This window comes from Limanda limanda, chromosome 4 (assembly GCF_963576545.1).
Source record: "Limanda limanda chromosome 4, fLimLim1.1, whole genome shotgun sequence".
In the NCBI taxonomy this organism is placed as follows: Eukaryota; Metazoa; Chordata; class Actinopteri; order Pleuronectiformes; family Pleuronectidae; genus Limanda; species Limanda limanda.
Genome location: NC_083639.1, coordinates 13,518,807 through 13,531,719, shown reverse-complemented (window position 1 = coordinate 13,531,719; position 12,913 = coordinate 13,518,807). Strand labels below are relative to the sequence as shown.

Here is a 12,913-nt window from a genome sequence, read left to right as displayed (position 1 = left end):
AGAGTGAAGAAACTCTGAAAAGCCTCAAGGGGGATTTCCTCTCCTCTGAAAGAGAAAGCTTTTCTCCTCCCATTCTGAGACACTCTTGCCTTCCCTCCTCCCTCCCTCTCCCTCTCTCACCCCGAAACACTCAGAGTGGCCAGAGAAGTGGGAGGCGGATCAACAGGCGGCTCGACAATCGTAGCTGCGTTCTGCGCTACGCTTTCAGACTTCAGTGTAAAAGTCTATGAAGACTGGAGATGACTTTGCCTGCTTATCAGTCAAGACGCCTGGCTGTCATGTGGACATTCTTCAGCCACCTCCTTTTGTTGATGCACTAAAACTGAAACATGGCTCTTCCGTCAGCACTAAGCCCAGGGAGTCTGTCTGCAGAGGAATATCTGGGACACAGATGAAAAGAACTTTCTGCCTAAAGAAGAGAAACTCCTGCAAAGATGGTAAAGTATCAGCAGGTTTAACTTTTGGTTGTAGATCTTGACTGCTGGTTGAAGAGTTCAGGTGCTCCACTGATCCATTAAACTCAGACCATGACTTTAGTGGTTTTCACAGAAATGTCTCCAGACTGTTGCTGATGTTCTACTTTAGACACAAAGCAAACAAGATTGAATTTCAAGCCCTTTTCAAACGATTTCTTCTCGGCTGCATGGAACTGTGCACAGCACCGCTGCATCCCCTTTGTTCTCTTTTTATGAAACCTTATCTTTGTGACACACAAAAGGCAAAACAAGGCTAATGTCACTGAACTCTCCAAACCTTTTTGTCATCCTGAGCACAGTTGGTGGGATTGTCTCACATCCCGCAGCATCTCAAGCGTTTCAAGAGCGAGTGACAGAGAGACGCACATTGTCTCTTTGTTTTGCTTCTTGAAGTCTTTTCATTAGAGCCTATTTGATGCGGATGGCACACAAGCGTGCAGTGAGTGGAGTGTTTTGTTGTTCTAATTATTCCACTACTTTGCATGTGCACATGATTCTTCAGATCAGGGTTGCGGCGCTTGTAAAAGTTCAATCACAGGGCTTCGTCTAATCCCAATAACAACAGAAACTAAAGAATGGCAGTGAGAAAACCACAGAATGGGAACATGTGGGACTTTGACGATGGATTTGTGGGAAAATGTGGTTTCCTTGAACTTTTTGGAACTGAAAACAGTCAAATAAATGCAGATAAAGACAATAATGATGTATGAAGCACAACTAAGAATGTATTTAGTGAACCACCCCGATGTTCACTTCTTTAAATGGAGTCAAAGCCATAATATGTGTCCAAGTGCACCGGATGAATGATGATTTTACAGAGAGCGGGAGGGAAGGATTGTTAAAGATGTCCAGACTTGGCTGCTCGTCACGAACATCCCTGCACTTTGTCCTCCCCTCACATCCTCTGCAGCACTTGTTTGATCAGCTTTTACAGCCTTGGCTGTTTGTTTTTCTTAATAAATGACTGATGCTGTCGTTACCACCCACGGTCTTAAAGTCGTAGTAGTCTTAGAGTCAAAATTATTAGATCGCCGTGCTGTTCGTGACCAGGGGTTTCTATCTTAAGTAAACATTCAACAAAAAATACAAAACCCAGAGCCCCCTCGTGCTGGTGTGCACTGTATTTGCATAAGTTACTGTGTGACAGGGGCCACCAAGAGTCATTCATTCACCAGCAAGGTCAAGCATCAAGCACGTTCTTCTTAAGACCTTACAGCAGCATGTGTACAGTAAACATGGAGGTCTGGTGCAGCTCAGACAAAGTGTCTGTTGCAGAATTCAAAGTTTATTCAAAGTTGATGCAAAGCATTAATGCCTGTGTGCTCTCGGGGTTTGTACTCATCTTTACAGCAGACACAGAGCAACATTACTATTCATTTGGCGTCATGTCTTCACTCTACCTAGTCGCAAATTTGAGCTGTTTGCAGTTATTTTTTTAAGTTATTGATTGTTTTTTGCTGAGCGTTGCAGCCCACTGTTATTAGAAATGTTGTGCTAAAAGCTGTATATACTGGCTGCGTCCAGAAATGTTGTTAATGAACGCCAAGACTAAACTAAATCAGAAATATTAGGGCTGTGAAACCAAAACAACAGCTGATAGATGCCACATCTTCCATACAGAACTGAGGGAACCTGCAGAATACCTGTCTGTGAGATCATAATTACGTAGACAGTGATTTTATCAGTAATATAACCGGTTTTATATTATCAGGAAGCTTCAGATCATCATCTCCTCAGACAAGGTTTCTATTGTTGTTTTTTTTATCAACCATATGCATATCACTGAACTGTGTAAAAACACTGTGGACATGCTGCATGAGAGAATCCAGACAGTCTAACAGTTCACACACAAGGTCAGCTCTGTGTCTGTGTCTCTGACGGTCATGGGATAGACATCAGTAGCTCCCTCCCCTGCCTGTAACAAGTCATCACATCTTTACAACATCATGCGTGCTCCATTTCTGTGATTCTGCCTGAGCCCTACAGAGCCAGACCGGGGAAACATCTAAACACCGAAGCGATGTGATTTATAGAGAGAATGTGAATAATTGCAGACATGTGCTTTGAGGAGCCGTATGAGCCAAATTATTTCCATTTTTTTTTGTCAGGAAGTGGAGGGTCTGAGAGTCGTCCTGGCTCTGTGAACGATGTTTTCACTGTGTTTATTATCTATGTTTCACAAAAGTGGGTCAAAGTCAACAGAGGCTGTGCAGAGTGTTTTCAAAACAGAAGCACTGCCAAGTGTTCGGAGGATTTGTCCGTGCAGCCATAGACACTCAGTCTGTGAGTTTTCAGAGTGCAGTGTCTTAAGAGACCCAGTTACTGCAACATTATCATTTGTGTGAATGTTACTGTTGTCGTGGCCTCCTCTGGTGCCTCTTTCTGTGAGAACCGTTGTCTTTTTGCTACTTCGGTAGTTACGACACACCAGTGTGACATAAAAATAAGCCTCTGCTTGTTTTAATTTAAAACCAGCTGAACAACTTCCGACAGATATGTGGAAATGAGCGTGATGTGGCAACCAGCGTGAAAATGCAATATTCTCACAGTGGGTGCATAAGGATTAAAACTCCCAGCTTCAATATTGTCGAGTACAGTTTGTTTTAATGCGTCAGGTTAGAGGCTCTGATTTCCTGCCTCTCATTTAGCTCTGGCTTTGTGTGGAGTTGTGCACTTGTTTGAATTCCTATAAAATGTTTATGGATGAAAAATGAGGAGCAGAGCAGATGTCAGTGTTGAGTACACTCATTATAAACACACTTACATGCCGACCAACAAACAACTTCCTTTTGTTGTGGACGAATGGATTCCAGAGTACCTTCCTTCACTTTGCACTTTTAATGTTCTTCAATCTTGTAGGTGTTTTAACATCATGAGTCTGTCTATGGGAGCTATTAAGGCGAGCTGCACTTTCCAAAAACAAAGCATTTAGAGTTGTATTGCCAATAGTTTGCCAGATGTAAGCTTTGTGAATGAACCTGGATCCAGGAGACTTCATGTTTAAAAAAAAAGTCAGCTTGAACTTTGTGAACTTTTTCTTCTTTATGTGCATTTAGACATGCCATTGTTCATTCAAGCGTTTTTACGGCTTACCTGCATTGAAGCCTGTACAAGCTCTGTCCTTGCCAATCACGTCATCAGGCATTTCGCCATTTCTTTAACGTCACATTTTTCTGATCCTGTGGTGATTTAAAAACAATACTGACCTGACATAACAGGAAATATTTTATGTCAAAATTTGCATCTTTCATGCACCATCCCCAGATCAGAGAACCACGAAAGAATTGTTTTTCAAAAGCTGATTTTATACGTTACATTTCATAACATGTGGTTGCCAATGAATGACAGCAATGAGTCAGTGTCTGTGATTTCAGAACAGATGACAGCAGAGATTTATATTGGATTTACACACACTTGGTTCATTGTTTCATGAAGGCAAATACTTCCAGGATGAGTGTTTACAGCCGTGTGTTTTGAGAGTTTCAGGTGAGATCGCAGATTATTACGTGTTATGATGTTAGACCTTCATTGTTCATTCTTCTCAGATTCAGAGTTGTCTAAACACTTTGGATAAAATCAAATGAGTAAATCTTAATGTAATGAGTAAACTGCATCTCATGCAGCATGTAAAAAAAAAAGGAACTAGTAACCTTACTCCCTACTTATCTGCCCTCTTCACTTTGCAAAGTGCTTAATGTAGGTTTGAGTTGCATTTATTTATACTGTTTTAAATGTTGGTGATTCTTACTGCTTTATCTCTTATTTGGCAAATGTAATTTCAGTCAACAGCCTTGTCTGGTTTTAAATTGTTTTGTTTTTCTGCATGTACAGGACTTTGTAACATTATTACCATGCCATATAAACAAAGTTTATTTTTATTAAAATGATATTCAATCAACACATCTTAACTGTAATGTTGGTGTACCTCAAGGACCAATACTGGGTTTTCTTTTGTTCAGCTTATACATTATTACATTATTTATATTCTGATAGTTCTGAACTACAAAATGAGTGAGTAAATGTACCATAGCAGGGACCCTGCTACATTAATTCTCTGTGAGCTAGTACACACTGTTTACTCTTTCAGAAGTGATTTGAAGCAGCGATCTGGGAATTTTTTCTTGGAAGGGCTTTTTTTCTATTGGTTAAAAGGATTTAGAATGGTTCAGCTGAATGGAGTGGCCCTCTGCTGAGTTTAACAAGAGTGGATGTCACAAAGACGCCACTGTCTCATGGCCAAACAGGAGATACTGAGGGGAGAAGAAGCAGGAGTAACTGAGAGAAGTTTTTGATTATATGACTAAGACAGTGACTATGATTGTGATAATGATTCATCATCATTTCAACATCTTTCCACCCTTGGGTGCTGTGTAAAACCAGTAATGGTAAAGCAAACACTGCAAATGTATTTGCTGTGGCTTTTTAAAACCACAAGTAAGAGAAAGATGAAATCCACATGTGAACTCAACTTACTTGAAATCTCTCTCTTTCTTTTCCGTGATAATATAACTAGTGGTTAAGCATCATATCCCATCAGCCCTCTGTGTCCACTGATTGTGTTTGTAAGAGTTGAGTTGGGGTTATCTTAGGCTCTCTGTCACGTCTGCACGTTCGGACATGCCAAATGGAGGCACTATTCAGGATTGACCGGAATGACTTAACTCAGTCACTTCTGTTGATAGTTTTTTTTTTTTTTGCCCTGTGGGGGCGTGACAGTCCATTTCATATGAGGATTTCAAAAAAATGCGATGACCAGCCAAGAAAGAGACATTAGCAAAAATCCGTTCAGCGTGTCACATCACGAGCTGCGTCCATTTAGCTGAAGTTAATCTTCTTTAAAATCACATTCTCCTCAGCTTATCTCCGCTAATCTTTTGACGCTTTGTGCCTGATGACACAGATTCAAATTGTACGTCACACACCTCAACACTTTGTTTATACTGTGGCTCAAATCTGACTTTTAGCCAAAGCCTGAGGCAACATAGAAAAAAAGCTGTAATTACCTGCTTTAGAGTCAACTCTGCAAAAAACCTCCCAGCCCTCGCTAAATGCTAGACAAGACAAAGAGAGGGTGAACCTTCAAACAAATGCCTGTTGTCCACACTAGCATGACATTTCAGGTCAAACAATTATCTTCTTACAGACTGAGGTTCTTTCGAGAGTTAAACCACAGACACTGGACAATAGTCAGCAGAGAGGGAATCCCCTTGTCTTGAATGTGTTGAGGGGGCGGTGGTGGAATGAGGCAGTCAGCTGGATACCGACCAAGCCCCACAGTCCCTGCAGACTGAGATAAAGCCTCAGGATTTAAGCTTAATTGAACGCCCCTCATTGAACGCATAGCTGATTGTGGGCATAAACGCTTGGAAAGAGAAGTAGCAACTCTATGTTTCTGTAAACATAACGAAACATGGGCTAGATTCCACACACTGATGTATAGTGAGAGAAAATGTGTTATCATAGTGATATAGGCATGTGATTGTGTCTGGGTTTTCACATGGGACTGAAAAAATTGATGTTGACCAGCAGTTTATTCTACTGATATGGAAGCTGATGCACTGAACTGCACTGCAGACAATACAGTAGCAACTAAACACTGATGCCAGACACTGTAGACAATCTTTTGTAGTGTGTGTGAATATTGACTAAGATATTGTTGCACAAATATTTATTAAAAAAAAGTAGTTTTTTCTTGACCTCACTTAAATGTACAAGGCATGAGTGATATTACATTTCTAGTTATTTGCTTTTATTTTCTCTTCCTGTCACTAACAGTGCCTATAACTTTGCATTCCTTTTTCATATAACTTTTCGAGCCTCAATACTGAGAGGAAATTTTTTTAATTTAATAAATAAATAAATTTAAAATTAATCAACAATGGTGCAGAATAACTAGAGGAGTCAAAATCAGGAGGAGTGGAAATGAAGTAACTCAGTTATCGATAAGTTCTTAAATGCAACAAATGCAGAGGCTGAATGCTTTGTCAGTCAGGCGTCCTGTATTGTCTAGAAAGGTTGTGTTCAATGAGGGTAACTGTATTTTTACAGGACTAACTTGGCTTCCTTACTGAGTTGTGCAAGTACTTAGCTAACATGTTTTAACCAGTATAAGTCTGGTCACAAGCCAAAAGGCCTTCTATCACTTTTCTATGATAATAATTATGACTGTAATTTAGGACTTTCAATCTGATTGTGGTTATGAATAAAGTCAAATGTTTCTACTGTAAAACAAAAAGCAACTTTTCAGGAAGAAGTTTGTCTTAAAAGAATTCATGAAGAGTTATCTGGCAGTTTGTCAGACGTAATGAGATACAGGAGAGCGAGCCTCACCGGCAGGCCACCCTCCTCCCTGCCCTTACTTCATTTGGCTGCCTACCCTGTCTGAGCCGGGTCCAGCTGAGTGGTGCTCAGTAAAATCTCAAGAGGGTTTCACTCATATGAATATCACTCGCCAAACCACCCACAGAGAGGACCACCACTCAGGGGGGAAATGTCTCATGCTTTTTCAACTTCTTTGTTTTTAGAATCCAGATATTTTACCCGGAGTGTTAACAACAAGAGGCTTAGATCTCAAATGAGGTTCGAGTAATGTTATGATAGTCGGTCACTACAGTTTTAGTCTAAGCAAAAGCAGTAATTGAAGGACCGGTTAGTCTATAAAAGAGTTGACATGCTCTAATAAATCTGTGGAATCAGCAACCAAATCTACACGTCTGCGTCACAACACACATGCAAGGCTGCACTGGTCTTAATAAAGCTTTAATTCTGGGAAACTATATTCTAGGGCCAGTACAGAAACTCTGGTCCTGTCAAATAAAGTAAAGCAAAGTAGCTTCACAGTGTTGTGTTTAATTAGATATGACTTCAGGTTAACATTTAGCTACGAGACATACAGTAGAACCCAAAGCTGAATGGCTGCAGTCAGTCGAAAACAGCTGTGATGCATTACCATTCACGAAGCGGCCTCAAAGGTATTCTGTTGTCCATTTCCTAATCTATTGTGACAGATGTGCAAATCAAAAAAAGAAGCATTCCTTTCTACTGAGGACATGCAAGAGATACAGAGAAAACTGCAAGTGGTCAAATTCTGATATTGATGTTAATTAAGTTTGCAGACATTAAAGACTAAATGTACAATACCAAACAAAAACGTATATACAAATACAAAGTCTGAATGATTTCGTGAAACATTCAGTGAATCATGAGCTGTTGAAATTTTATGACCTTTGTTATCGAAGCTGCTCACATTAGTATTTGTTCAGTCCCAGTGCTAACCAGTGCGGGTTCTTTGAAGCTGGAGCACTTTTGTTTACACTGGGCCAGTCTCTGGTCTCAGTCAGGCCATCAAGCTAAATGAGGAAGGGGCTAAAAACAGAACCCTTTGTGAAGCTAGGAGATTTACACAGCGGGGTACTGTGAACTGCTTGTATGAATAGCATAGCCTGCTGTGATTGGCCACTAAGACCTGTCCAGATGTAAATTATGTGTCAAGTCCTTATTTTCACCTGACTCAACATGAATATTATTCCTTTTCTTCTCAAAGAGGCTTTTATTTGACTACACTGTGAGTGAATACAGCAACAATTGTACATTTCAGGTTTACAGTACTCTAAATGAGGAAAATTAAAAACAAATCATATATAGAAAGAGTACATCCATATTCCACAACATACATGACCTTGAAATCAAACATGGTACTGTAGATCATTTGAGTCCTAGAGAGATTAACCAAGGGTCCTCTTTATTTAGAAAAGTGGATCGCCGACTTTTAGCCATGTTAGCTCGGGTGTGGCCGAAACCATGAGTATGAACACAGTAAAGTTCAGTGAAACTACCTCAGACACAATACAAATAAAAACTATGTATCAGGGTCTGTTTTTAAAAACACTTGAATTATTCGTTTAGAAATTAACTGTTCCACAATGAGCTGTTAATGTCTTTAAATAAAATATTTTGTTCCTGTATGTACATATTTTAACCCTGAACATACACATGTGGCTCAGTGCAAATCTGCGCAGTCTCATGTTTCTATTTACATGTTTGTAGACACGTTAATGATAGCAGGAATGTGCCATAGATTTTTATACTATAATCTTATAATACTTAAAAATTATAAATATGCCAAGGAAAAGTTGTAATGCTACATTTCGTGCACTTGCCTCTGTATAAAAAATCTAATTATTTCAAAGATGCCCTATTTTCATCTGTATAGTTTCCATACATTTAGCAGAACTTCACTCATACCTGGTGTCAGCAGCTCATCCAAAACAGACACAAAACCAAAAGCAGATTTGCACTTAACACCAGCTGCAAGCGAGCCTCTTCAAAGAAAATGGTGTCGTCTTACACAGTTGCATCTTTATGGCCATTTGTGCTGAAACCAAAAGCCCCTGCATCTGCTTTGATGCCTTTGTGACACTGTGGACGGGTTCAGACGCTGACCCTGGGCTGCTACAAATACACCATCTCAAATTAAGTGTGTCCTGGCCCGATGTGAGACAGGTTGCACACACTCAGGCAGGACAGACTTAATCATCTCCAGGTACAGTTGAAAGGGTTTTGAGGAGGATCAGACCTTGTCCTCTTGAAACTCTTTCTACTTTGTTTATTTAGTTCCTATGTACAGTTGATCAAGATGTTGGTGAATCTGATCTTGTGAGTCATCCAAAATTTTTCTCAAGCTGTAAAGCATATCAGTTTCGTTCTGATCCTTTTTCTTAAACAGAAACCGCTATGGGGGGAATCAGTAGGTCCACAGTCCGGCATAAAAGGCCTATAAAAATATCTGTGCTGTCATTTTGCATTTGCAGAGAATATGTTTTTGACATATCTTGGCCAAGTGAACTTTCTGAAAATAAATCCATCTTACAGAAAGTCCAATCCAAACAAACATCGAAATTTACTGTCCACATTCCACACGACACTCATTCTCAGCCCTACTCGCACACAACACTAAGAGAAGCACATTTCTTTGCATTAACCACAAACTATCCAAAGTGTAGGTACTAAGTAATGATAAATAGCAGACCATTACTGATCACGTCCGGAAGGTGACGTGATTCTTTAATCACTTTGCATTTTGTTAAACTGATTTAGGGGCATTTCATGTACTTTTCTTTACTCCTCCAGCTGTGACTAAATGTATTTAACATGAGTCTTCCAGTAATAATAGTCAGGAACCGTTTGTAATTAAACCCTAATCACTACCTTGCGGTTGTATGCCTCCGCCAGCCAGTCAAATTACAGGAAATCTCCTATTCTGTTCCAGAGTCATGCTGTTCAATAATTGACAGTGAAGTGTTTTCCCAGATTATGATGTCAGAGGAACTTTGACCTTTAACATTTCAGATATAAAATGCCATAACTTCGTGATTTCATTTATTTGATTGGATATTTGTGTGAATTTTTGTTATAATTAGAGTGAGGATTATGGCCAAAAATGTGTTTTGTGAAATAACAGTGGCCATGACTTTTGAAACCAAATTCAAATGAATGTGTAAGTCAATGTTTCTGCCAAATGTGAAGAAATTACCTCAAGGCATTCCTGTGATATAACATTCTCTATGGAATCAGACTGGCAGAGAACTCAACAACCCATTGACACATGTAGTTTCCGTGACTTGTTAAGCAACACAAACCTCACGTCACTGACCTCCGTCTGTTCTTGTTCTCCAGAATCCAGAATCTCTGGACTCATCCATCCAGAGCGCCCTCTCGGCCCTCTTCCCGCCTTTCGAGGCCACGGCGCCCGTCGTCCTCAGCCAGCTGTTTCGCACTATTGAGGAGCGTTACCACGGAGATGCATTGCAGTGCATGCTAGATTTCCTCATCCCCTCCAAACACTTGTTGGAGAGTGTCCAACAGGCAGCATGTGTACGTATCATACATCATCCTCTTCCTTATAATATGCTGAATGTGCACACATTTCTTTAATTGATGTACCTAAACAGCAGGTTTTATAGAGGCACTTAATATATGACAGGAAATTGAATGCACTTAGTTGTTCAGTTTGGTGGGAACAGCTCTGCTCTTAGAGGCAGTCTAAAAACAGCAGGTGGGTTTTAACAGTGACATCTGTTAGATTTAGTATTTTACACAGATTAGACTATGTTGAGGTTTTTAGGAATCACATATCCCCTCGGTCCAGGGGGAAAACGTGTTTGGCAAAGATACTACCTGCTGCAATTTGTCAGAGAAATAACTCATCTTAACACAGATATGGAAGAAATATATATTTAAATTCCTAATATAAATACAAACCCTCACTTACTAAGTCTATTGGGAATAAACATCCATTAAATTCTCGTAGAAATACATCAATCAAACACTGAGAAAACAGTTTTATGTTGCAAAAATTTGAAACAAAATTTGTATTATTTCCTAGGCTGGATACTCTGAAGTGGTTTTCCGCTGTGAGGGCTGGCCTCTGTGTCTCCATGACAAAACCGTCATCCAGCTAGCGCCTGTAAACCCTCTGCTTCTGCGTCCTGGAGACTTCTATCTCCAAGTGGAGCCTTTCGGGGACCAAGCGGCTCGCATCGTCCTCAAAAGTCTTCTGGAGGGAGGCGGTCGTGAGGTGGAGGAGACCCCCGTGCCTGAAACGTCCTACCCCTGCATCTTCACCCAGGACTGGCTGCAGGACATCAATGAAGGACGCCATGGGACTCCTCTGTCACGTTGCTTGCTTTGCACAGATCAAGGAGTAATCAAGTTGCCCTGGGCCCAGATAGCTATCCCACAGTTTTTGGATAAGCCTAAGATCATGCCCACGTATCAGGAGGCCCCTCCTGAGCCAAAGAAGATCTCAGTCACCTCCCATTTCAACTCCTCCACCCTCCCGATGGGAGCCATGTTTCTTCCTGCAAAAGACAGGATGTCGGCCTCTATGAGATCCGTGCACTGTTCTTCTAAACTTGTCAAAATGGAGCATGAAAGACGCACACCAAAATCTTGCTCCAAACCTTTAATCAAACCAGTGGGTTGGGTTTCTCCTAATACGTGGGACAGTCGTAATTATGGAGAGATCGAGGGGGACTATGTGGACTTGGTGGATATCGCTAAAGGGAAGGCGTTGGTGGATAAGCATAGAGACAGCCACCCAAATCCACCCCATTCAGCTTTGTTCAAACCTGTGAGACCACCTCCACCTGTACCACTTGGGCATGGTGTCCCCTGCGGACGCACCCTTCAGTATGCAGAGGAGCCGTGTACGCCATGCAGGGAGGGGAAGCTGGGACAGGAGCTGACCGATCACGACTTGAAGTGTCGGTATAGAGACTCGTACCTGGCAGCACTGAGGAACCCAGTCCCTTTTGAGAGAGGGAGTAGGGACCTACTCTCTGCCCTGGAGGAGGCCGGCCTTTGTGCAGAAGGGGAGTTAAGATCCAAAGGATTTGAAGCTCCGATAGATGAACTGAGCATTTATAACCACTCTAAAGAGGCCGTGATACGTCATGACCTCTGTCAATACAAACCTTGCTGTGAACCAACAACAGAACACTTTGTGTCTAACCTCAAAGACCTTCCTACAAGCCCTGAGCCTGAAAACCTTATGAAGGAATCACCCACGGTTTTGAAATCAACCCCTGGTTTGAGCCAGAGTCAGAGAGTTCAGACGAAACTGATTTCCCACCAGTTAGGACAAAACACTAGCGAGCCACCGGGATCCGATGTGTTCTCGGAGACACGTGATGGTGACGTAAAACCACAGCAGAAGGTGGAGCTTCTGAAACCATCAGGGAAACACAAAGTTAAGCTGAGGTCTCTGTCCACAGTGTCAGAGACACCCAAAGGAAGTCCGCTCCTCTATAAACTCAACAACCGGAGCCAAAGTGATGTTTGCCCTGAAACAATCTCCAGTGTTATCCTGTGTAAGAAAGCTGAACTGTTGGATCAGGTGACCATGAAGCTGGAGAGACTGTCTCATAAAAAAGGTAAAGCAGAGTCAGCAAATTAAGATTCTTTTTATAAAATATTTACATTTTTAATTGTCATTTAAAGTGTAAATTTACACACACACAAACACACACACACACACAAACAGACACTTCTGTACTTATTTCTTAAAGAGGCCAACCTTAGCCATCTTACTAAAATACTAACCCTAAGCCTAACCTAAACCTAATAGTAGCCCTAACCCCGAAACCAAACCCTCAAACAGTCCATTGAAAAGGTGAGGATCGGTCAAAATGTCCTCACTTTTCAAAAATGTCCTCACTCTGTACGGTCTGTGCTTAAAATGGTCCTCACAAAGATATAAGTACAGGAACACACACATACACACTCACACACAACACACCAATTAGTGACAGCTACTGTGTGTGTGTGTGTGTGTGTGTGTGTGTGTGTGTGTGTGTGTGTGCGTGTGTGGGAATGGCAGCTAAACCCATGTACAGGTTTAGCTGTTTGAGCACAGCTTTCCAGATTCCCAATCGAGA

The 12,913-nt window shown here is 41.2% G+C and overlaps 1 protein-coding gene across 1 annotated transcript in view; it reads left to right on the top strand.

Moving 5' to 3' along the window:
* The first annotated feature begins 212 nt into the window (after positions 1-212).
* quo (quattro) overlaps positions 213-12,913 on the top strand; it is a 33,838-nt gene continuing 21,137 nt past the window's right edge. Inside the window, exons 1-3 of the mRNA XM_061070189.1 lie at positions 213-437; positions 10,152-10,349; positions 10,861-12,409. Of these exons, the coding sequence (XP_060926172.1) occupies positions 435-437; positions 10,152-10,349; positions 10,861-12,409 (1,750 nt within the window). The 5' untranslated portion in view covers positions 213-434. The remainder of the gene's footprint in view (positions 438-10,151; positions 10,350-10,860; positions 12,410-12,913) is intronic.